This window comes from Monodelphis domestica, chromosome X (genome assembly GCF_027887165.1).
Source record: "Monodelphis domestica isolate mMonDom1 chromosome X, mMonDom1.pri, whole genome shotgun sequence".
Taxonomy (NCBI): Eukaryota; Metazoa; Chordata; class Mammalia; order Didelphimorphia; family Didelphidae; genus Monodelphis; species Monodelphis domestica.
This window is the reverse complement of record NC_077235.1, coordinates 86690688-86716427: the sequence shown is the minus strand read 5'-3', so window position 1 is coordinate 86716427 and position 25740 is coordinate 86690688. Positions and strand designations below refer to the sequence as shown.

General features: G+C 46.8%; 1 protein-coding gene across 8 annotated transcripts; it reads left to right on the top strand.

Annotated features, from left to right (window-relative positions):
• The first annotated feature begins 2226 nt into the window (after positions 1-2226).
• Positions 2227-25056, top strand: LOC100022725 (dynamin-1-like protein). Of its 8 annotated transcripts, XR_008914742.1 has the most exons (20): positions 2326-2591; positions 3760-3910; positions 4305-4351; positions 4502-4573; positions 4662-4748; positions 7566-7728; positions 7998-8118; positions 14100-14231; positions 14327-14533; positions 16234-16354; positions 18063-18218; positions 18378-18467; positions 19070-19168; positions 20865-21020; positions 23116-23225; positions 24033-24192; positions 24309-24361; positions 24449-24566; positions 24830-24860; positions 24958-25056. XR_008914742.1 is itself a non-coding variant. In XM_007506893.3 (19 exons), exons 2-19 carry the CDS (start codon positions 2490-2492, stop codon positions 24999-25001), a joined length of 2199 nt encoding a protein of 732 aa, XP_007506955.1. In that variant the 5' UTR covers positions 2227-2319; positions 2432-2489; the 3' UTR covers positions 25002-25056. The 8 variants fall into 8 exon arrangements, 7 of the variants coding, with proteins under 7 accessions (XP_007506955.1, XP_056665718.1, XP_056665717.1 ...); XM_007506893.3 differs by lacking the exon at positions 24449-24566 and adding an exon at positions 2227-2319 and having other exon boundaries at positions 2432-2591; positions 24830-25056; XM_056809740.1 differs by lacking the exon at positions 24449-24566.
• The last annotated feature ends 684 nt before the right edge of the window (positions 25057-25740 follow it).

The window sequence follows — 25740 nt, the reverse complement described above, 5'->3', positions numbered from 1 at the left end:
TCTACCCCACCACCTTTGATTTTGATATACAAATATGGTTTTGATAACTAAACCGGAGAGAGCAAAAAACAGAAAAACTATAGACCAGTTTCTCTAATGAATATTTAAAGAAAAAAACTAGCAAATCAAGTGAATTCATGTTGAAGTCTCTAGTCATTTTAAGAGACAAAAGGGCTTATTTTCCAAGTTAGGCCCTCATGGATTTTTTTTTAAGATTCTTCCTTTGACCTGTTAATGGCAGTGTCCATCTCAGGTGCAGAATTTAGGTAAAGATAGAAACAGTAACCTGAAATCCTGACTTTTCAGGAGATTTCTCGAGTTCCTATTTTGATATTCTTATGCACTGCTGGTAATAGGATCAGAATCATAAGGCTTGGGCTGTTTTTCATCCCATCAACTAGTTACTAAAAAAACAAATTTAGGTGGTTGTACCAAACTGCACTGAGTCTTGTTAATGGCAGATTCTAGCAGAATTTCCCAGAACCTTTTAGAGACCTAGTGCCATACCTCACACCACCACCACCCCTTACCCCAGGCAGGAGCAGGAGGAAGCATTCTCATTGGGTTGCTGGGCAAAGGGGTAGGTGACTCTGGCACACAGAGAGGGGAAGGGGAGTGTCCCAAGTGCTCCACTCTTCTCCAGCTCTGCTCCCCTCCAGCTATGTGCCCTGTGAGCTATACTCCCTTCAAACCTATCTCCTCTCCAACCCCACCACAGGAATCACCTTCACCAGAGACTCAACAGGCTGCTGCCTGAACTGCACTGTTATGCAGCATGTGAGCCCCCCACCTTTCCCCAGACAGGGAAGGGAAAAAAGCTCCTATTGGGCTGCTTGGCAGAGAGGCGAGTGATGTGAAAAAAAATGTCCTCAAGTGTATGGAGAGGGAAAGGGAAGCAGCTCAGCCCACGACCCTCTGCCTTTCTGGTAATGAACTCTGGCAGGCAACAGCCCACAGAGAGATTTGCCAGTATGGACCTAGGGAATCTCTGCAAGTGCCTTGGAACCAAAGAAGCAAATCTACTAGGAGGATCCCTGTTCAGAGTTGCCCTGAGAAACAAGACCTATTCCAGAATGTCTAAGGGAAGATATTTCTAGGGACTAGACAACAACCTGGAACATCTGAGACTCCAGATGGAGTGTACTGACTAAATGGATATTGTGAATGGGTTACCCAATTATAAAGAAACTTGATATCATTTCATGGTATTTATGTTTGCTGAGTTTTCTTAGTTACCTTGCTGGCATGTAAATCTTCCCTCTCAAATTAATCTGAGTTTGATCTGGAGCCTGAAGTAATTTACATTTAGAGTCTATTTAAGGAGGTTTGTCTCAAAAAACAAAAACAAAGAAAACAACAAAAACCCAAGATTTGTCTTAAAAAAACAAACAAACAAAGGTTTGTCTCCTTAGGGAGTATTATGCTCTGCTTGTACTCCTTTTGCCTTTCACTCCACCTTTTGGTACCCCTTAAGACAGACTACCATTCTGTTAAGGAATCTCTAATAGAGCATTTAAATAAATAATTCTGGAAATTGAGAATCCCAGGGATCAAAGGAGGGAATGTTACATTAAAAATACCATTAGTGACTGTTTTGCTTTTATCCATCATTTGTGAAGGTAAGTTTCAAGTCCATGTAAGTCACCTGGTTTCCCCCTCCCCACTATCACAGGACTTAAAGAATGCCATAGGAATGCCCTCTCCCTCTCACCTCAGTGTCAAACCAGAAGCCCCAGTCCCTATAATCTTGTGTTTCCTGTTTTTTGTTTCCAAATAATTTGTTGCCTGGATCTAATTACTGGGTTTCCTTATTCTGGTGTGCCACCAAGTGATAGGCTTGGCAAGCTGATGGAAGCATCTTTTTTCTCCTTATTTTTCTTGCTCCTTTTTTTTACAACCTAATGAGGATTTTTCCCCTTGCCACATAATGAAGCTAATGAGGAAATCTGTTTTGCATGCTACATGATACATTATTGTAGATTATAACATGTATAAATACAATGGAAGGAAGGAGAGAATTTGAAACTCAGAATAAGAAGTTTTCAAGAAAAAAACAGCTGGGGAAAGGAATGTACATTTCTCTGGCCCCTGCTACTGCTATGTTGCTTGGGCTGTTGACACATTTGAGCTTCATAACAACCCTAGGAGGTCAGCGTTCTAGAGCGCCGCCCCTCACAATGGAGAAGAACTGCAGGGGCGGGGCTAGGGGAAATGTAGCCAATGACAGAGACCCATATGTGGTCTCCAAGGTACTAGTCGAGGGGCTGCTGGGACGGTTCTCTTTGTGAGTGGTTCACTGAGTGGAGCTTCATAGAGCAGGTTTGTGCCCGGAAGGGGCTGGGGGCGGGGGCAGCCTCAGCTCTGCCAGGATGTGGAGGTGGGGACCCAGAGGCAGATCTCATCCAAAGTGGATTGATTTTTCTCTCCTCAGATACTTGCTGAAATGATTCTGGGTCCCAACTTCTGGGAACCACCCACCTCAGATCGCCATGGAGGACCTGATCCCCGTTATTGACAAGCTACAAGAGATCTTCAACACTCTTGGCAGGGAGATCATCCAGCTCCCACAGATCGTGATCATTGGAGCCCAGGTGCTGACTGGGGGATGGGGTTCTCTTCTCCCCCCACCCCGACAGATGCTTCACCCTGCCTCCAGCTTCAGATAAGGCTCCTCCCCTTCCTCTTGGCCCCTCCTACCTTATGCCTCACCCCTTCCTCTTCTCCCCTGCTGGGACATGTTACCACCTGCCCTTCCCCCACTGGCTGGGCCCCCTGCTGTGGCAGTTCTGTCTTGGAGTCTTGGCTCTGAGGTGAGTGGGTCTGCTCATTGAAGGTCTGCCCATGGGGGTTCTGACACTTTGAGACCCCCCCTCTTTGACCTCAATCTTAAAGGCCTTAGAGCCTAACTGTATATCCAAACATGGCAGGGCATTACGCCACCCCAGCCCCCATTCCTCCTTGAGAAGCTTTTGAGAGCTATGGGGTCCTCCCTCCTGTGTAGAGGCTTCCAATGACCCTGAGTATCTAGGTGGTACAATGGACTGAGCAACAGGTCTGGAGTAAGGAAGACCTGAGTTCAAATCCAAACTCAGACACATACTGGCTGTATGACCCTAGGCAAGTCACTTATCCCTGTTTGCCACAGTTAACTTGTCTATAAAATGAGCCGGAAAAGGAAATGGTAAATCGCTCCAGTATCTCTGCCAAGAAAACCCCAAATGGGGTCCTGAAGAGTCAAATCCACCTGAAACAATCAACAATGAGTAGGGTCATAAATTCAGACTGACTGTACAGGGATGTGAAAAGCCAGCAAAACCAACCTCACTTTACAGATGAGGAAACTGATTCTCAGGAAGGCAAAGCTACTTGTCCAAAGTGACAGAGGGAGACTTGAACCCTTGTCCCTTCTAAGTCCATATCCAGTGCTCTTTCCACCATACCCTACTGTATATAACTTGAGATTGAAAGTTGGCAACAGAAGATCCCTGACCCATCTAATGTCATGTTGGCAAAGCTGTGGCACAGGTGCCAAGGTGGCAGGGAGAGGGTTTCTCCTTTCCCCCTCTCCTAAGCCCCCCCAGGGCATTTTTTGCATGTCCCACCCCTCTGTCCAGTCACCAAAATCTAACACTTCCTCCACTATCTGGGGTCATAGGGAGAGTGGGGTTGGGTTCATAGGCAGCTTGAAGTTGCAGTTTGGGCATACAATCTTGAAAACATTGGGCAACACCAATCTAATGTAACCCCGTTTTATTACAGAGCAGTGGAAAGAGCTCCCTTTTAGAGAGCATTGTGGGCCGGGACTTCCTTCCAAGGGGCTCCAGAATGATGACTCGGAGGCCTCTGATCCTCCAGCTGGTGCACATAGCCTCCCTGGAGGAACGGAAGCAAGCAGCAACACTGGAGTCATGTGAGGATAGGGGAAATGGGAAAAGGGCACAGGGAGCTGGGCCATGGGGAACATTCAGTGAGCTGCTGCTACCTCCTGGCTTGAAGACTGAGCCAGGCCACCTTCCCCTGAGCTCCAGAGGCTAATTCATGGCTTTAGAGCTAGGAGACCCCTTACTGCTCTTCTAGACCAACTTACTCATTTTACAGATGAGGAAAATGAGGCCCAGACTTCTTAAATGACTTGTGCAGACTCCAAAGATGATCATCTATGGTAGCAAAGCTGGCATATGAACCCAATCCAGCATTCCTTCTAATGCACCAAGCTGTCTTAGAATAGGTGATAGACATGTCTCTGCCCTAGGCACTCTCCTCACCTTAAGGGGTGACCCTCCCCCTTATTGCTGTCTCCACAGGTGTCCAAGCAGAGGAATGGGCCACGTTTTTGCATTGCAAATGTAAGGTAAGCCCATTTGCAAAACTAGATCTCTTGGTCAGAAAAAATCTCCCTCCCCTTCCTGTGGACATCATTGGCTCCCTGCTCATCCGTGACCAAGGAACATGGTCAGTGTTGAGCGCCTTCTCCAAATGAATAATTCTTTTTCCTCGGCAGCCATTTATAGACTTTAATGAAATCCGACAGGAAATTTCCAACGAGATGGATCGAGTTGCTGGTACTAATAAGGTAAACACAGGAGGTCGGGGCCTCTTCCCTGTTTTACTCTTGCCCCTTCCTAAACCCAGTGGCTCTAACCTTGGCTCTTGTCCCCCAGGGGATCAGCTCTGAGCCTCTGTACCTGAAGATGTACTCCTCAAAAGTCCTCAATTTGACTCTGATTGACTTGCCTGGCATTACCAAGGTACATTCTCTCCCTGAATCCTGCCCTTGGCTTCTCTCCTGGGCAGGTGGGGGACAGGGACAGCGTGTTCCTTGTCATCCAACCCTTTCACAATGCTTCATGGACTTGGGCATTCTTTCACCAAGTGGAGTGCAGTGGGCGATGCCCAAAGGCACTGTGTCCTTGGATTTGGGAAATAAGGGATACGCGAGATCCTCGGCCCTCTCTGAGCCTTGTAAGAAACCTCTGCTCTTGCTTCTTTCTGAGTTTTCATTCGTGGCTGAAAAAAGGGCCCTGAGCATCCAAAGGAGGTCCCTGAATTCCCTCTCCAGCTTTACTCAGAAGAGGGCCCCTTTCAGGTCCTAAACCAGGGCCTCCCTAATTAGTCCTGCAGATAGAAAGACCATGTGGGCAGAGAAGGGGCAGAGGCAGGGTCCCGCTAAAAGCCAGTGACACTGTGACAACAAGGGAGCAGCCCTTCAAAGGCCAGCAATTTGGCATATACCACAGAGAGGCAAATGGTCTTCTCTGCCCCAACAGATCCCAGAACCCCATTGCTTCATGCTCCTGATGAACATGATGGATCATGAAGAACAAAGGAACCTCCAACGGCAGCTGGGTGGCTCAGTGAATAGAGAGCCAGGCCTAGAGATAGGCGGTCCTGGGTTCAAATGTGGCCTCAGCCACTTCCTAGCTGTGTGACTGACCCTGGACAAGTCTCTAGTTAACCCCCGTTGCCCAACCCTTACTGCTCTTTTCTGCCTTGGAATTGATACTCAGAATTGATTCTAAGACAGAAGGTAAAGGTTTTAAAAAAAGGAAAAAGAGACCTCGAATCCAGGTTTTCCTGCTTGATGATGCAGGGAACTACTTCATAGAAAATTAAACAGGCTTTGTGCTAGACACACAGTATGAGGAGAGTTACAGCAAAGACCCACTCTTAAGGGCCTTATAGTCTGACACGGAGAGAAAAGATACACATGATGAAAGGGAGAGTAAAATCTGAACAAAGGAGAGATACTGCAAGAGTGCTAGACCATGTGAGGAAGGAATAAATGAAGGAAAGGAGAGGAGGAAGAAAGGAAGAGGAGGAGGAAGGAATGAAAGAAGAGAGGGAAGGAGGAGGGGAGGGAGAGAGGAAGGAAGGAAGGAAAGAGAGGGAAGGAGAAAGGAAGGAAGGAAGGAAGGAAGGAAGGAAGGGAAGGAGAGAGACAGGAGGAGAGAGAGGAAAGAAGGGACAAACCCATGAATGGGGGGAAGAGAGGAAGGAAGGAAGGAAGGAAGGAAGGAAGGAAGGAAGGAAGGAAGGAAGGAAGGAAGGAAGGAAGGAAGGAAGGAAGGAAGGAAGGAGCCACTATTTTAAAGCCTAAAGTGTTCTAGAAAGATGAATTGGCAACAATAGTGTTCTGGTAAAATGTTTACCAGCCACATCTCCAAAAATGCACCCCACACCATGTGAGCATTTTCTCCATCACTTTCTTTTGTAGCCTTTGCTGATTTCTTGAGGTATCAATGTTGGCACTGAAAATTTGGCCATCAGCTCTCACAAGCAAATAAGAGCTTGGTTGCTGCTCTATTGCTTCCATTGGGCAAGCCAGTCAGGGGAAGGATGTGTGGAATAGATGCTGCCAGGCTTGCTCTGGGAAGGGAGGGATGGGCGGAAGCAGAGAAGAGAGCCATCTTCCAGAGGGGATAACCAGAGCTGGGGAGGGAGTATTCCACTTTGGCTAGGCTCCACGTAGGGGCATGTGAGACAAAGATAGAAAAGTAGGCTGGAGCAGGGTTGTGGAGGGTCTTGGCCTGCTTGAGTGGGGAGTTATTATCATTGATAAATCTTTCGAATCCTTGACTCTTTTAGGAATACTGAATTCCTATTCAGTAAGAAAGGAGAAACACTGAAGATTCTTGGCTGGAGGCTGAGGTCTCTTGAGTGTCAGGCCATGACCCTGTGATCAGAGGAATGTTCTAGAAAGATTTAGACTGAAGAAGGGAAGAAGGCCAGCAAGTCTAGGCCAGAAGGGATGTTGGCCTAAGTAGGCCAGCTATGCTGGTTGGTGACCCCATCCACTTCCTTGCATTCCTTTGCATTGTCTGAGGTCCTTGAGGCAAGAATAGATGAGTGATTAGCCAGAGTACTTGCTTTGGAAACTTCCCCTATTACAGACCATCTGAATTCCCAGCTTAAGTCAGAGACCAAGAAGCAGTCATTTTAGTCTCGCTATTCCACAAACAAGACAGTCTACCTTTGGCTGGCCCCCATGCCAGAGAACACTCTGAATTCGGAAACAGCCCCACCTTAAGTCCTAACGAAAATAGCACCAAGGCCTCCACTTAGGGAGCCTTCCCTCTATTAATTATCCCCTGCTTAGCCTGTAGACAGTTGCTTCGAGTTTGTCCCTCTGTGTGTCCTCTCCCCCTTTAAGCCCCCTGAGAGCAGAGATTGTCTTTTGCCTCTTTCTGTACACCCAGCACTTAGCACAGCATCTGGTACATAGTAGGCCCTTAACAAATACTGACTGATTGGTTCATTGGGGGACAGATGGATGGCAAATACTCTTCGTCTTTTTCTTCTCGTCTTCCTCTTAGAGTGGCCTTGCTTGGTGAGTATTAGGCATTGTTGAATTCTCTTCTTTCCTTCTCTCTTCCTCTCCCTCAGCCAAAGAAGTTGCAGAGTTGGCAGATCATCTGATAGGACAAAGGGACTACCTCAGAATCTCTCTCAGCTGCCCTCACCCTCGCCTGCCCTCTTCGGCTGGTCATGGCTGTTCCTGATCAGGGGTGAGGCTGGTGGCTGCTAGAGATAGCAGGTTTTCCCTAAACCTTTTCTCCTTCTGCCAGGTCCCTGTGGGAGACCAGCCCCCTGACATTGAGGCACAGGTCAAAAACATGATCCTGTCCTATATCAGTAACCCCAACTGTCTCATCCTGGCCATTACTGCTGCCAACACAGACATAGCCTCTTCTGAAGTCTTGAAACTTGCTGGGGATGTGGATCCTGATGGTATGGCACCGGGAAGACTGGGGACACCAGGGAAGGGGGCCCTTTTCCCACTTAGGACCATCTACTCCTATTTCTAGGGCTAAGAAATATGTTTCATCTCCCATTCCCTAAAAGAACACATTTGCTCTGCCCCTCCCAAGACCTGTTCTGGGCCTCAGCATGTAGCAAATGATGTGAGAGACATCATATACGTCCAGCTCTCCCCACCCAGTCTCTGGAAGTTGGGCCCAGAGGCCTCAAGCTGTTCTTGTCGTTTCCCCTCTCCTTAGGCTGCAGGACCTTGGCTGTGATCACTAAGCTGGACCTAATGGAGGTTAGGATGGATGCAATCGATATGCTGATGGGTCGAGTCATCCCTGTGAAGCTGGGCATCATTGGAGTGGTGAATAGGTGAGTAGGGCTCTTGCAGTCCACCTGCCTAGGAGGCACCACACAGCAGTATGTTGGATGGGCGTCGAAATTGAAAACAGGATGAAGGAATGGGGCGAGAGAGAGGATTACTGGTATAAAAGCCTGGGGCCAATATTTGATGAGGAGAAATCATTTCCTTCTACAAAGTCAAAAGCAGCAGGAGCAGTCTCTAAAATTCGAAGCAATGGGAGCAATGCCTATCAAATCACAAAGGTAGGGTTGGAGGAGGTACACAGAGTCCCTCTTTAAAAACATTTCATTGGTAGCTTTGGTTTTTGCATCCGAGTACTTTTCAAATTCCAATGGACCCTTCTTTGACACAAGAAACAGTCAAACAAAAACAAACATATCCACTATTCTGTGTCTTCTGCTCATTGCCTTCTCTTCTCTGGGGTCAAGAATGATCATTCCAGTTACTCCTCCTTCCTTTAGATCAGGGGTCCCCAAACTTTTTACCCAGGGGGCCAGTTCACTGTCCCTCAGACCGTAGAAGGGCTGGACTATTAAAAAAAAAAACTATGAACAGATTTGTGCACTGCTTTCTGGGACAGCAGAGGCTGCAGCGCTGGCTGGGATGGGCCTGTCACACCTTGCACAGGCCCATCATCACCGCCACCACTATACCGGGCAGTAGCATACACAGTACAGAATCCCCTCCCCCAGATCGCCACTCACCATGCTGACATCTTCCATGGTGCAGCCACATAATCCTTTACGTGGCGCCTCATTCTTGTTCAGTTACTCTCTCAGAACAAAGCACCATGCAAAGGATTACATCACTGGAAGTGTGGTGGGGGCTGGATAAATGGTCTCAGGGGGCTGCCTGTGGCCCACGGGCCGTAGTTTGGAGACCCCTGCTTTAGATGATTAGAGTCAGTTTGAGGCTCCTAGTGCTTCTTGCTTCCCATTTCTTGTATGTCTTCCCAAGTTCTCTAGATTCCTCAGATTTGTCAATTAATATGGCTGTTCCCCAATCTGTGAGCACATACTTTGTTTCTGGCATTTTGTTGCTGTAAAAAGGGTAGGGGAGATGTTCGAACTAGATTGTGACTTTTGGACTTCTATGGGGCACATCTCCAGGAACTGGGAATGATGTCATGGCTTCTGGATGGTTTGGTAACTTTTCACCTATTTTCTACATTGCATTCCAGAAGGGTTGAACCAATTTACAGCTCACTGCCACTGTGCCTGCCTTCCCACAGCCCTGCCAGCTTCAACTTTTTTTTCCTTTTTCCATCTTTAACAATGTGTTTGGCATAAAGTGAAACCTCAGAGTCGTTCTAACTTGCACTTTTCTTGGCCATTTTGAGCCATCTTTGCCATGGTGGTTGGCAATGGTTGCTTTCACCCCAGAAGGAGGGTCATAGGCTTCTTGCTGTTATAACTCCCAAAGAACAACTCTTAGGCCCCACATAGCTCTTCCTCTTCTTGCATATACTAGCCTAGCTACTTCTCTTTTGGCTACCATCAGCTGTTGTCTCTGACTGGCCAGATGTTCTCTTCCTTCCTTACTCAGGAGTGGTGTACAGTCTCCAGGCACCTACCCAGTTTCCCTGCCCAGGTAAGTGAGCACATAGCCTTGTCCTTAGAGGGTTTCCCAACATTTTTACCATCAGTGAATAGACCAAAAGGGCCCTTCTGGGCAACCCCACCCTTAGACTCAAGAGAATCCTTAGTGGTTATGTGAGGTAAAATTGGCCCAGAGAATAGATGAGGCAATGTACTTCCTTCCTCTTCTCAAAGAGGTGAAGAATGATGCCTTTATTGTCTGATTTCATAGCTTGCTTTTTCTTTGTTTCAAAGGAAGATTCATTCATTGATAGGGGTGGTAATATCTATAAATCTATAAATCATCGAACAACAAAAGACATCAGCAAACCCTAATTATTTTACAAATTCATTCAAAGCTCCCAGAGAAGGCATCTTCCTAACTAGGCATGTGTTCAGTAGACATATGAAGCTATGCAAAATCTTTCCCCTCTACTCTGTCATTTGACACTCAATTCCTTGTCTGCCATTACTTCCAGGATTCCCTCAACACATCTGACCCTCAGATCTTGACCTTGGCCCCTTAGATGTGTCCCAAGTTCCAGACATGCCTGTAAGACATCTCTCTCTGGATGTCCCACTGTTGCCTCACATCCCAAATTTCTCCAAAACCTCTCCTTTTTCTGGTATCACTATTTCTGTTGGTGGCATCACTATTCACTCCATTTCCCATCTTCAAGAAAGTATCTTCAATACTTCCACCCTTCATAATCCACATCGATTGAGTGAAAAATATTTATGGAGTCCTCACTGTTGTAAGGTGCTGCACTAAATACTGGGGATGAACAGACTAATAGTTTTTACCCTCAAAAAGTTGATATTCTAGTGGGTGGTAGGTGTGTGTACATATACAGTACTGCCCCCTTATCTACTATTTCAGGTATCCCAAAACCTGGAGGTCCACCCAAGACAGTGGCCTGCCCTTGGGTGGGTAGTTGCAAATGCTTCCATCTTCACTTTTTTTCTTTTAGGGTTTTTTTTATATATATAGAGGAGGCAATGGGAAGCAAAGGAAGAACACTGTTCTTCCAATGTCTTGAGTTCAGTTCCTAGTTCTACTGCTTACTACTGGTTTGGTTTGATATTGGGGAAAGTCATTTGTCTTTTTGAGCTTGTTTCCTCATCTGAGAAATGGTTAGACTAGACATTCTCCCAAGGTTCCTTCCAGCACTAGAGGAAAGGTAACCTTGGAGCGAGGAGAAGGCACTGATTGCTAACTGAGCAGTCCAGGAAAGGCCCCATGTAGAAAGTGATATTTGAATTGAACCTTAAAGCTACTTAGGCATCATGGGAGGTGAAGGCGAAGAGAAAGAATAAAGGCAAAAACAGGCTCCATCCTCAAGGAGTTCTCCGTCTGATGGAGATGACAACATGTAAATAACTGGGTATGTACAAGATCTATCTATGCAGACAGGGTAGATCTCAGGCACCATTAGTAGAGGGCAGGGTGAGGAGTAGCGCTGCTTAGGAGAACCAGGGAAAGCCTCCTAAAGAAGCTGGGATTTGAGCCGAGTCCTAAAAACACAGGACTGATAAGGGACTAGCCACCGAAAAGGCACAGGGATCCAAGCTATTGTGGGAAGTTTGCTGAGCAGCAAGCAAGCTTCAGCCATTTTGGTCAGAGTGGAGAATGTATGAAGGAGAATAAGAAGCCTGCAGTAGGCTGGGAAATTGAAGTTGCAGCATGATTTGAAGAACAAACAGGAATTTGTATTGAATAGGAAAGGTAATGGAAACCACTGGAGTTTATTAAGTGAAAGAAAATCCCTTTGGCAGCTCCAAGAATAGCTTGGAGTAGGAAGACTCGCAATTGATAGCAGGATTCCAGGGGTCAGGAGGAAATGACTGAGGGCCTGGCCTGGCATGGAACATGAATGAAGGAAAGGGGGTGGACACAAAAGATGTCATGCCTCCAGAATCTTCATAGCTGATTGAAAGTGGGAGGTAAGAAGAGAATAAAGGATCAAATGAACTCTGAGGGTTTGACCCTAAAGAGTCTTCATTCAAGAGTCAATCAAGAAGCATTTCAATTTTTGTTGTTGTTGTTCTGAGTTCAGATTCTCTCCCTCTGTCTGGCTCCTCTTCCACTCTTTGAGAAGGCAAACAAAAGTGAAGTCATGAAGAAAACATTTCTGTATTATCTGTGTTGTAGAAAAACTATGCTTCGGGCTGCACTGAGTTCATCAGTTCTCTCTCTGGAAGTAGACAGCATTTTTCTTCATGAGTCTCTTAGAACTGTCTTGGATCATTGTAATCAGAGTAGCTAACGCTTCTACGGTTGATGACCCTTGAAAATATGGTGGTTACTGTTTACAATGTTCTCCCAGTTTTGTTTCCTTCACTTTGCATGTGTTCATATAATTCTTCCTAGGTTTTGCTGAAACTATCCCACCTATCATTGCATAGGGTACTTTAGTATTCCACCACAATCATATACCACAACTTGTAGAGCCATTCCCCAGTGGATGATGGGTAGCCTCTCACTTTCCAATCCTTTGCCACTCCAAAAATGGCTGCCATAAATATTTTTATTCAAATAGGTCATTTTCCTTTGCTTTTTATAAAATCTCTTTGCAATTCAGACCTAGTAGTGGTCTTGCTGGGTGAAAGGGTATGTATGCACAGTTTGATAGGCCTTTGGACAGAGGAGTCCCAAATTATTCTCCAGAATGATTAGAACAGTTCACAACTCTACCAGTAGTACATTAGGGTCCCTATTTTTCCATATCTCCTCTGGGATTTGCCATTTTCCTTTTCTGTCATGTTAGCCAATCTGACAGGTGTGGGGTGGCATGTCAGAGTTGTTGTAATTTGGGTTCCTCTAATCAATAGTGATTTTCCCATATGGTTATCGATCACTTATTTCTTCCAAAACTGCCTATTCATATTTTTTCAACCACCTTTAACTCAATTGAGAAATGGCTCTTCATTTTTTATTAATTTACCTCTGGTTACTATATTTGAGAAATGAGGCCTTCGTCAGAGAAACTTGCTGTACAATTTCCCCCCATTTCCAGATTTTCTTATAATTTTGGTTGCATTGGTTTTGTTTGTGCAAACTCTTTTTAATTTCATACAATTTAAATGATCTGTTTTGCCTCCCATGATCCTCTCTTTCTCTTATTGGTCATAAACTCCTCCCTTACCCATAGCTCTGACAGGTAATTTTTTCCCATGCTTTCCTGCTTCACTTATATTACCCTTTAATGTCTAAACTGCATCCCTATTTTTAGTTTCTCTTGGTATATACGGAGTGTGATGTTGGGCTACACCCAGTTTCTCCCTGACTGCTTTCTAGTTCTTGAATTTTTTCTCATAGTGAGTTTTTGCCCCAATAACTGGGATCTTTGAGTTTATCAAACACTAGGTGGCGGTGCTCATTTACTTCTGCCTATTATGTACCTAATTCCACTGGTCTACTACTTCTGTTACCTAGCCTGAACCAGATTGCTTGGATGATTACTGCTATGACTCCCGCTGCCTTCCGTAATTGGGTTCACATCGTCCCTGGGTATGGTGGCCGATTATTTTAAACTGTCTATTGTTCTTTTTAAATGAAATTTCTCTTTCCAGCTCTTCCTGCAGGTTCTGTTGGGAATGGATAGAAATGCTGTTGATTTACAAGAGTTCACTTCATGTCCTACAACTTTGCCAAAGCGGTTCATTGTTTAACTAGTTTTTAGTTGCTTCTCTAGGGTTCTCTAAGTATACCATCATATCATCTACAAAAGAGTGATCACTTTGTTTCAGTAGCCAGTCACCAACTCCCAGCATCGTTCTGGTGATTCTATGTGGCTGCAGATCCTCCAAAGGGCAAAAAATAGAGTGGCTGCCAATAGACAGTGGAATGTTGCAGACAGGAAGTGGTGGGAAAGTTTCCACCTACAAAGCATGCAACCAGAAAAGGTAGTTCGAGCATGGATGATGCCCAATGTCACAGAGCCACAGTACTGCACTGGGACCAACATAAATATTGAGAGATCTTCAGTTTGGGTCTGGAGGCAATCTTAGAAGTATTCTAAGTGACAGAGTATGGCTCTATAAGTAGAGGAAACCTTGCTTCCTTCCTGCAGATGAGCAAACCTCAATTGTCTTTCTTCTCTTGCTGCCATTGACATTTCTAGAATACTTTCAAGAGTATCAGGGAAAAGGATCCAGGCTTACTTTGCTCTGGCCTTTTTTGGAAAGGCTTCTAGTAGATCTCAGTTGTGAACATTGCCAGCTTTGAGTTTGGGCTAGCCACATTTTGTTGTTTCACAAAAGGACCCTTTGGAGCCAGTGCTTCTGAGCATGTTCGTGCTTTTGGTATGATCGGGTGGTTTGGGTTGTCTCTATGATATGTAATTGTTTCCTGGCACTGAAGCATCCTTGCCTTCTTGGTCCCGGAGTCTGAACCTTGACCCCCTCCACAGAAGCCAAAATGATATCGACGCACACAAGACCATCAGTGAGACTGTACAGGATGAGCAAATCTTCCTGCAGAAGAAATTCCCATCCCTGGCCAACCGAAGTGGCACCCGCTTTCTTGCCAAGACACTCAACAGGTGCCGCCCGCTAGGGATGGTTGGGGCAGGCTGGAGAGGAGGGATGAGGGAGTCACATGGGCTTGGGCCTTATGTTCCCTCCTTCCCTCACTCAGGCTTCTCATGCACCACATCCGAGGCTGCCTACCAGAGCTCAAGACACATGTGAATATACTGACAGCCCAGTACCAGTCAGTGCTAGAGAGCTTTGGGCAGCCTGTTCAAGACCCAAATGCCACTCTGCTTCAGATCATCACCAAATTTGCCACTGAATACTGCAACACCATCGAAGGCACAGCAAAAAACATTGAGACCTCAGAACTGTGAGCTCAGGGGTGGCGGGAGGGAAGGCATGGAAGATACAGATAGAAAAGGTTCATTGAGGCTGGAAGTTCCTTAGGCCCAGCATCATGGCATTTAGAAAGGGCCAGTTACTTGGAAGCTGGCCAGTGGCCCTGGGCAGGGTAAAACCTTGATAATCTATCTAGCAAACTAGTTCCTTTGTACTTCGAAGTGGGGGGGGGGGTTGGTGGAGGGGGTTGTTTCTGTCTTGGTCTGGCAAACTACTCTCTCCCAGTAGTGGCTGGCACCTACTCAAAAACTTCTAGTCTCAGGAAAGGGAAGCCAAGTGGCACAGCGCATAGAGTGCCAAGTCTAGAGTCAGGAAGACTTACCTTTCTGAGTTCAAATCTGGCCTCAGACATTTACTAGTTGTGTGACCCTGGGAAAGTCACTTAAGCCTGTTGGCCTCAGTTTCCTCACCTGTCAAATGAGATAGAGAAGAAAATGGCAAACCACTCCAGTATATCTGCCAAGAAAAGCCCAAATGGGGTCACAAAGAGTCAGACATGTCTGAAAAATGACTGAATGACAACAAAAGAAAGCCTTAGAAAATTGCTTGGGCCACGCTCATGTATAAGGTCTAATGTTCAGTGCCATTCTTTAAAAAGTCCAAACAGTGGTTAGTGGGTCAAGAAGCACTTTATTACGGGTTTCCTCTGTGCCAGGCCCTGTATTAAGTTCTCAGTAAACAAAGGAAGGAACCCAAAAGGCAGAAAACCACCAATTCTTTGGTGTTTCTTCTCTTTTGAGCCTCCTATATCTGTCTTTGGTCTGAGGCAAGGGTGATGGGGAGGCTAGGTTTGAGAAGGGGTGTGACCGCGAAAATGTGAGTTTCAAGACTGTGAATTGCCCAAACTGTAAAGATAATTTTAGTGTCTTGAATTAAATCAAAAATAAGTGGTCGCCATGGGAAAAATTCCCAAATATGAAATACCCAAGTCAGCTGGAGATTTTAATTAATACAAATGAAGGAATTAAGGGAAGGGAGAGAGACAGAATAAGAGGAAATAGTAGGAAAGGGCCTAGGCCAAATGGCCTAGGCCTGAGCTTTAAGAGAGACTAGTCAGTCTTTTATCCACTCACCACAAGATTTGTCCCAAGCAAGCTCTAGTGTTCAGAAAGACCTTCCAATTCAGCTTCCAAACTGAACTCCAACCAAGTTCAGAGAGAGCCACTCCTTTTAAAGAGAAATTTCTCTTATGTCACCTCCCCTAAATTTTCACATCTACCAATCACAGTAGACATTTCCCCCATTGACCATTCTTAGTTCACATCTTTTTTTATCACCTTCTCTGAGTAGACGAAAACTTCACATCTCTTTGCTAAGCTTGCCCTTTATAAGTTGCTTGACCTTTTAGTGATTAATTTGACCTTTATAGGTACTTAGCACCCTTTTGTATTAGATCTAAAAACAGACCTAGCTTAAGGTTCTAGCTTTACTATGAGTTGGGGACTTTTCATTGTTCAGTAAGGAATTTCACAACTTTATCTTCCCCTAAAGTATGCCTAAGTATGAGTGGAGTAATGTTAAAATTCCCAATACATTCCTGATCAAGTACCTCCATTGTTTAAAATGGGAAATAGCTTAATCAGATCTTCTGAAGTAGAGTCTGAGCAGTTTTTAAGATTCACAGGGGCAAGGATCAAGCACTTCCCTGATGCCTCACCTCTACTCCCCCAGCTGCGGTGGTGCTCGGATGTGCTACATCTTCTATGAGACCTTTGGCCAGACTCTGGAATCCATTGATCCTCTAGCTGGACTGAGTACACGGGACATCCTGACGGCCATCCGAAATGCCACGGTAGCACATCTTTCTTTCCTTTGGGGCTTTTACCCTAATTAATAAGGCCAACCTCAGGGCCAAGAAAATTCAAATGATTAAAATATGTCAAGGTAACAACACATGGACAGCCTGATCCCAGATTTCAGGGTGGGTGGGCCAGCTTTTGATGGTAAAACTTTCGTGATGAGAGAGACCAATTTCAATAGATTCCCAAAGCAAAAGAACGAACCCTCGCAGCTCAGTTCCTCCCCATTTATGTGACACTTTGCACATAGGTGAGACCTCTGAAATGCCTACGGGACAGACCAATACGTGCCCCCAACACTGACTGACCATCAGGAATGGGAACACAGTGGGTCAGAGTCAAGAGATTTTTTCACTATGGCCATCACCACAGCCACTTTTCCTATTCCCATCTTGCCTTCCCTAACTTGGTGCCTAGAGTTGGCCCCTGCTTCTGCTAATGTTGCTATTTGGGGAAAAGAAACCAAGACATAGGGTGGTCCAAGGTCACACTGCTAGAAAAGTGGCTAAGTGGGGACTTGAACTCAAGGCCTATGATTCCAAATCTTAATTTTCCCCACTATGTAGCTGCCTTGTTACTCTGGTCAAACCCTCTAATGACTCTTCTTTGAGAATAGCCTTGAGTGCTCACATAGAATTCTGGTGATGAGTGGCTTTTTGGTGATGAGAAGCCGACCTTGGCCCTCCGGGAAGAGGGAAGAGTCACTGAATTTTTGGAAACAGGAAGGAGGGGAGTGTCACACACGCTGGGGATTAAGAACCCTCATGGCGTTCCAAACTAGGCTCTATGCTTGGTCCTGGAATTTAAAAGATGAAGAATGAAACTAGGCCTACTTTCAAGGACCCCAGAAAGAAACTGAATGGCTTGAAAGAAGCTCCAAAAGAGGGATCAGCCACTGAGTCAAGCCAAGGTCAGCATGGAGGCTCCCTGATAGAAGTCACAAATTCCATTCATCTTTGAGTCATGTCCATCACCATTACCCTAATTCTGTATGACTAGGCAGAAATAATCTTTTAAAAAACACGGCTTACCTTCTATCTTAATACCAAGTACTGGTTCCAGGGTAGAAGAGCAGTAAGAGTGTGGCAATGGGGGTTAAGTGACTTACTCAAGGTCACTCTGCTAGGAAGTATATGAAGTCAAATTTGAACCAAGGTCCTCCAGACTCTTGCTCTAGCTCTAGCTCTCAATATACAGAGCCATCTTGCTGCCCCTAGCAGGAATTATCTTCATGAAGGAGCTCATATTTCTACAATACTATAAGGTTTGCAATGCATTTCCCCTGTGGGAGGCAGGGGGTGGCTCTTGAACAAGGTTTGAAAGAAAAAAGTTAAGCTTTAATGGAGAGGATGGGGAGGCTGACTCCCAGGAGACAAGAGCTTTCATCTGGAGACTTGGCGGCGACTTGATGACTGGATCGTCTAGAGTTGGAGGTCTGGCAGTAAATCCCCCCCATCCCAAAGATACTGCCACCACTGGCACTCTAATCTTAAAGCCTTTGCATATTGGAGCAGGAAAGAGGAGGAACCAAGTGGAGCCCTACATGGTTCTGTCCAACTCCCACAGACAACGAAGCGAACTGGAGCCACAATCTGAAGGGCCAATTCCCTGCCTGTTCTCTCTGCTTGCCTTGCCTGGAGGGCCAGGGTCAACTGTGATCTCTGGCCAAGCCATGGCATCCTGTCTCCGTTCCCTCCCCAGGGCCCTCGCCCAACACTCTTCATTCCTGAGGGCTCCTTCGAGCTTCTGGTGAAGAGGCAGATTAAGAGGCTGGAGGAGCCAAGCCTTCGTTGTGTGGAGCTGGTGCACGAGGAGCTTCAGAGGATCATCCAGCAGTGCTCCACTTACAGCACCCAGGTGAGGTGGGAGGGACCTGGGTGCCTGCTGGCACATCTTCCCCAAGATCCAGGCCAGCAGTAAGTGTAAAAGCCAACAGGGGGAATTGAGGCCCTTGGACAAGGTGGGGTGCAGGGCAGAAGTGACTAGCCTGGGCCTGACAAGCTCTACCCTTCTCAGGAGCTGCTGCGCTTTCCCAAGCTACATGAGGCCATCATAGAGGTCGTCACTGGTGTCCTGAGGAAGAGGCTCCCAATAACGAATGAGATGGTAATGACCAAGGACTTGCCAAAGGGCAGCACCCAGCCTGCACAATCTGCCAGTACCCCTGGGCAAGCCGTCCTTTGGCCGCTACCAGTAGCCAGTTTAGAGGATGAAATGGGAAAGGAGAAAGCAAGGATGGGGAAGGGCAGGATCTCCCATGGGTTACTCTCATATAGGCACTGAGCTGGGTAGTAAGGGGAAAAAAACACCCGAGTCTCACCCAAGCTAGTTTCCAGGTTCAGATTCACTAATACTCAGCAAGTAATAAATTGAAGAAGCAGTGGCCAGGAAGCTGAATTTTTCATGGCGGGCCAAAACCAGGAGGGTCAGGAGGCAGCTAGGCAAGTCCCAGACAGAGGCCAAGCATGACTTGAATGTGGCATCGATTGATCAATCATTTGCAAACTTAAGAATAAGGAAATCAGAGACTGATGGAGAGAAGGGTGGCAAGGAGATCTAGGCCACCATCTTGATTCCCATCCCCCCCACCCAACTGTTCACAATGTCTCCCATTTCTGTTTTTCCAACTCCACAAATAAATGAAAACAGGGAAGGGAGGAAGGAGGAAAACAGGACAGGTAGGGTGACCTCACTGCCTTCCCTTACAGGTTCACAACCTTGTAGCCATTGAACTAGCCTACATCAACACCAAGCACCCAGATTTTGTCGATATGATTCTTGTCTCAGCTTCCTTCAATAGCAACAAGGTACTGGAATAAAAGCAGCCCATCTAGTCCCCAAGTCGAATCACACAGTGATTCATTCCTCTCCCTGGCATCCAGGTGAAATCGGTAGCCTTGTGGTATGCCAGACAGAGGGCCAAATTTGGACTCTGGCCCTGTTTGAAGGGAGGGAGGCTGGACCTGATAACCTCGGAGGATTTGGGAATCTGTGAACCTATGTGGGGGGCAGCTGCTTAGTTTTCGGTGGGCTCTGGGGTCACCATACCTCTATAATCCCTTCCTGGATCTCCCCTCTGACCTCAGTGGAAAGTGCTTTGTATGTGGAATTACCCTTATCATTGCATGATGCTTTCCCTTAGAAGTGAGCTAAAGAGCTTAGTGACCGCTCCACCATCCTGGGGCAGGGGGTAGGGTGGGGGAGTGGGTTGTGGTGCCTGATGGGAAAGTGTGGCCAAAAGGGCAAGCTCACATTCACTCAGCAAACTGGATGTCAGAGCCAGAGTAGAGGCCGGTTTGGGATGGGGCCTCAAAGACACTTATTGTGAACGCCTAAGCACTTAGACCTGTCTTTTTATTAATCTGTTGGGTTTTCCCTCCTTCCCATTCATTTCTGATGATGTCCCTACACACACTCCAGTGGCAACCCCCATCTCCCCTGGGAACAGAGAGAGGGCCCAACCAAGTAGCCATGTGGGGTGCACGTTCAGGCCAACATTCTACATCCACAGTCCCTCAGCTCTCCATTTCCCTAACTCCCCCCAAACCCATTTGTTTTCATTCAGTGGTATTTGCTTTTCCCAGCTAAGTTACACACATGTAATGGCAGATTTCAACATATGTTTTCTGGAATGATGAGATCCTGCCCTCTCCCACGGATTAGTAAACAATTTGATCTGAGTTAGACATGTATTACCAGGCAAAGCGTACTGGCTTCCATATTGGTTACTGTCACAAGAGAATGCTCGTGTCAAACTCAAACTCGCAACAAACGAACATGGAAGGTAGTCTGCTTTGATCTGCATCCAAGTCCAGCAGCTGTTTCCCTGGAGGTGGCGAGCATCCTTGGTCCCAAGTCCCCCAGCATTGTCCTGGCTCATGAGTGTGTCACTGGCGATCCTCATACAGTATTGCCGTTACCATGGACAGCATTCTGTCCTCCCAGTTCTGCTCCTTTCACTCTGCATCAGTTCCTGGAGGTTCCTTTGAGCATGATAGTATCCCATCACCATCAGACCACAGTTATCTAGCCATTCCCGACGGAGGGACGTCCCTTTAATTTCCCACGCTTGGCCACCACACAAAAAGCAGCTAGAAATACTTTGGGACAAGCAGGCACTTTCCCGTTTTTTACCTCTCTGGGATCCAGAACCAGTAGTGGCATGACTGCATCGTCTTATAGTCCTGTGGGCAGAACCCCAAATTGCCCTCCAGAATGGCTGGATCTGTCCACATTGGTGTCAAGGGGGAGTCCCTCAAGTGTGGGAAGGATTGGCAGATTACTCTAACCTGCGCAGCTATAGAAAAGACTGGCTTGTGAGCCAGGAGAAAATGGAGAGAGTTGTTGCCTGTTGGTTTTCCTTCCAGAGACATGAGGTAGGCATTGTTCAGGTCCCTGTGCTCCACGCGGCATTTTAGAGCTTCACGTGCCTCACTCACGCTGTGATATGCTGCCTCTTGAATGGTGTCATCCTGTCCTTTCTGTCCCCTCCACCCTGGACAGAATGACACCTGCCAAGCAAATGATCCTAGGTGCTGGAAGAATGAGAAGGGGAGAGATGACACTGCTGCCGAGGAAAAGGAGAGTCCCAGAGCATCTTTTCAGTTAGGTGCTTACCCTAGCACCAGCCAGACACATGCCATCAACCTGTTAGATGTGGTAAGTAGCACCTGGGACTTAGGACGGCAGCTCCAAGTTCATTCTCGGGGTGGGGGGCGGATAACAGCTGACGTCTAGATTGGAAATTCATTTCTGCCATCTGTGGCTAAATAGCTCAGGCTCTTCAACTATGGGACTGAGGAGACCCAGGTCATAGCCTTCCATTTCTCCATCAGCCACTCAGTTTCATTCTGGCCCATGGTCCTAGACTGATCATTTGTGAGAAGGGATTCGGGATTCCCAGCTGGCCTTGGGACTGCACCCAGTTCTGTAGCCAGCACTATGTGTGTCCAAGCATATACCCACCACCTTGCTCTCTTGGCTGGTGCAAACAATTCTGGGGCACGGAACATTTTCCAAATGAGCTTTTTACGTGAAAAGCTAAAGAGGAAGGGCAAATGAGGCTATTTGGGAGTCCGCAGGAGAGTGGGAACTACTCACATTCATTCTCCTGTCCATGTGTCCCACCTTTACCACCAGCTGCCCTTTAAACAAGTGATTTTATGGTAACCCCTGCACCCAGGGAGAAAAGAAAGAGTCCACTCACAGAGCTCTCCAGTAAAGTTTCCCCCAAGCAGCAGGTGGAAGGGACTTAGGAGGCTGGCTGGTCTCTGGCTGGTTCCTGGAGGTCACAGCACCAAAGAGAACTTGCAGGATTTCTATTTTCTGATCCCCAGGAATTCTGGGGCAGTGACAGGCTAGAGCGAATGGCTAATACGGGAGGGCATGGCTTTCCTGGGAGATTCTGTATGTGAATGCTAGCCTAGATTCTAGGAAGATATTTTTATAGGAGAGAGAAACTTCATAAAGATCCTATGAAGCCAAGAGGCCTCAGTTCATCTTATATTATTAATATAATCTGAATGTGTCCATTAAAAAAATCCTTATAATTTAGTAACAATTCTAAGACAGAAGGGCAGGGGCTAGGCAACCAGGGCTTAAGTGACTTGTACTAGGAAGTGTCTGAGGCCATATTTGAACCCAACGTTCTTGAGGTCTGGCTTTCTATTCACTGAGCCATATAGCTACCGCCTCTCTTTCCATTCTTAAGATCACTTTCTGTAAACGTCCTGCTCTGGCCACTGTTCAAGTCTCTGTGTTGTCTCCTACTGGGACATAAATTCCTTTAGAACAGGGACAAAAGCCACTCCAGAGCTGAGGAGGATGCTAAGTACATATTAAGCATAATAATAGACTTAAGAAATGCTTTTCACAAATGCACTCTCATGTATGGTGTTGGAGAGTACAGATCCAGAAACCTTGGCCTCCGCCTAAATGGGATTGGGCACGATTGGATCGGATTGAGATCCAACCACCGAGAAGCAAAAGCTTCTCTCTTTGTGAAGTGAATTTCAAATCCCAACTTCAAATCTCAAATTTAAAATGCAAACTAATCATATGTACCATCTCGTGTTCCGCCCCAGGTTTTGGGGTGCAGGGGGTTTGCGGTAGAGTTTCTTTAGGGATGATAGGGGGCCGCCATTATTCCCTTTGATCCAGGTGTAGCACTATCCAAAGAGAGAGAAGGTAAAGGTCCCACATATAAAAAATATTGCGGGCAGCTCTGTGGTAGCAAAGGGGGCACCCATTGCTTGGGGAATGGCCAAACACGTTGTTATACACAGCTATGATATAGTACTTGTGTACTATAAAGAATGGTGAGGGGGTGCTTAGATGACTTCTCTGAACTGATGCGAAGTGAAGTGAGCAGAACGAGGAGATCTATTCATACACTAACAGCAGTCTACTGTATGAAGGCCAACATTCAAACAGTCATCCAGAGGGCCCAGGATGTTTCCACTGCCCACCTCCAGAGAGCCTGTGGCCTGAAAGGGCAGAGCAAGGCACATTTTCTTAGACTTTGTTGTTTTCTGCCATATTTCCTGGCTTCTGAAAATAGTGAAAGGGAAATAACCTCAAGTATGGAAAAGTCATCAGAGCGGAGCTGGTGCTGGTACTGCCTAGATACAAGGACATGGTGGCGACTCAGACTGAAGGGACTGGGGCACAGACACACTGACTTCATTGTGGCCTGAGGACACATGTCCTCTCCCTGGCAGCCCCTTTTCCTCTTTGCCTCTATATCTTCCTGTAGCCCATGCCAATTGCCAGGAAACTGAGTCAAAGAGAGCAGCGTGACTGTGAGGTGATCTGCAGACTGATCCAGTCCTATTTCCTTATTGTACGGAAGAACATCCAAGACAGGTAGGTGTGAGTGGGAGAGAGAATGAGAAGAAAGGGAGAGAAAGAAAAAGACAGAGAGAAAAAAGAGGGAGGGAGAGGAGAAGGGAGGGGGAAAGAATGAAAGGAAAGTAGGGAGAGAGAGCCAGAGGAAGGCAGAGAGAGAAAGAGAGAGAGAGAGAGAAAGAGAGAGAGAGAGAGAGAGAGAGAGAGAGAGAGAGAGAGAGAGAGAGAGAGAGAGAGAGAGAGATGGAGGGAGGAGGTGGAGGGAGAAAGGGAGGGAGGGGGGAAAGAGACAGAGGGAGAGAGAAACAGAGATAGAGAGAAAGGGAGAAAGGCACAGACAGACAGACAGACAGACAGACAGGGGAGGGAGGTCAGAGAGAGAGAGAGACAGAGACAAAGAGTGTAGGGGCTTCTATATCACAGCTGCTCCCCTGATCTAACAACCCAACCATGGGAAGGAATCAAGGCTCATGACATTCTCAGGTCTCTAATGATCTTTTTTCTTAAGAAAGCATGTTCTACCTAAAAATCTCATTTAGTGTCATGACATCCTCTGGGGCGGGGGGGGGGGGGGGGGAACAGGGAAAAGCTTGCCCTTCTGCCACTTTATGAAAGGAGAAACAGAGGCTCAGATAAGACCAGCTGTCCCCTAGGGAGCCAGGCCTGGAATCCAGGTTACCTGACTTTTCAATTAGAAAAAACCCAGGTGGGGAAATTCTTCAAAGGGTCCCCATGGGCCATTGCTGCCTGCTTTTGGAGAATGTCCCCCATCCCTGGAGGACCTACTCCCAGCCAAAGCTTGTCTGGTCTCTTTCCTCCACTCAGTGTTCCCAAAACAGTCATGCACTTCCTGGTGAACTATGTCAAAGACCATCTGCAGAGTGAGCTGGTGAGACAGCTGTACAAGACACAGCTACTGGAGGGGCTGCTCACTGAGTCAGAAGACATGGCCCAGCAGCGAAATGAGGCAGCTTCCATGCTGGAGGTAACCAATGCTACAGTTGGAGCCCTCCTCAGCCTCCCACCCCCACCCATCCTTAGGGATCATCTGGGGTGGCTGGTGACATGTTTGTGGCTGGAGGATTTCCTTTTCTTCCCTAGACCCTACGGAAGGCCAGCCAGACCATCTCTGAAATCCGAGAGATTCAGCTGTGGTGAGTGGAGCTCACCACAACCACTGCCCTCCCTCCTGCATCCATGGTGGCCTTAGGAAAGAGGGCTACCAGTTCTTTTTTCCGCAGGCCCTGCCTGGCTGGTTTATACTTTAGCCCAATCTAATTCAACAGACCTGCTTTCTGTGGACACCAAGAAGCCATCTCCCAAGGCTTGTTCTGGGGCTGGGACTAGACAATTAACACTGTGAGAGGGGGTTAGCAGTGGGGCATCATTAACCATTAAGCCATCTTTCCCCTCCACCACCCCACCTTCTTCTGGGCAAGGTTCCCTAGATTTCACCACGTGGTCTGGTCTCAGATAACTTTGGTTTTCCATTTCCAACTCTCCCCACTCATTTTCTTGGTGGTGGTGGAGAATGGATGGGACTGGAGGGATGCAGATTCGGCTCACTTAACTGTGATTTCTCTGTCTCCCTCCTGCCCTTCCTCTTTTTGCTGACTGATGAGGATGTCATGGAAGCAAGTAGGGAAGGCAATGGTGAGCATCGGGCAAAATCTAGCCTTAGGTGAAGGTGAGGGGAGTGCTACCACCAGGGAGCAGACCAAGCCCGAGGATTTCCCCATCATTTCCTCAGGACCAGAGCCGGGGATCCTGAAGCAGAGAGAGAGCGCAGTCTAAGAGTCTTCTGAGAAGGACCGATAGTGTTCACCCAATAAAAACGTTCAAGCAGCAAGTGAACTCTCGTTTATCGCCACCAGCTTGGAGGGATGGAGTCATGATGGAGGGAAGTTCCTTTTTCACTCTCACTCTAGCTAACCTAGACATAATCTCTGTTGCATTGTGGACTGAAGCTCCCAACCCCTCCTTGGAACCATGTTTTAAATATATATAAAATGAAAATACATGGGATTGGGGGGGCAGCTGGGTGGCTCAGGCCCAGAAACTGGATGTCCTGGGTTCAAATCTAGCCTCAGACACACCTCTTAGTTGTTTGACCCTGGATAAGTCCCTTCACCCCCATTGTCTAGCCCTTATCACTCTTCCCCCTTGGAACCAATACCCAGTATCCATTCTAAGACTGGAGGGAAGGGACTTTTTTACTAAACAAACAAAAAAGAAAATATATAAGATTACAAAGGAAACCAAGTATATCAAGTGCACTCCTCCAAATAGCTTTTCAGATACATTCACAGATTCCAGTCTTACTAGAGCCTTTGCTTGCCATGTAGACACCCCCTTCAGGCAGCACCTGTGCGAATGGCTTCCAGCGTGGGCAAAGTTTCCTATAACCTTCCCACAAAAATGTAGGGGTCCCTAAGCCTGGGGTAGGCATGATTGACAGAGAGCACAAAATGACTGACCTCTAAAGTCCTCGGTCTATTTGGACAAGGCAGGACTCACACACATGATCCTAGAA

What these genes read in the sequence shown, in the direction of transcription:
- LOC100022725 (XM_007506893.3), top strand. Translation starts at nt 2,490, where the DNA reads ATGGAGGACCTGATCCCCGTTATTGACAAGCTACAAGAGATCTTCAAC. An exon ending in ACTTGCCTGGCATTACCAAG is followed by an intron (nt 4,749 to 7,565) that starts GTACATTCTCTC and finishes TCCTTCTGCCAG; the next exon opens with GTCCCTGTGGGAGACCAGCC. An exon ending in ATCATTGGAGTGGTGAATAG is followed by an intron (nt 8,119 to 14,099) that starts GTGAGTAGGGCT and finishes CCCCCTCCACAG; the next exon opens with AAGCCAAAATGATATCGACG.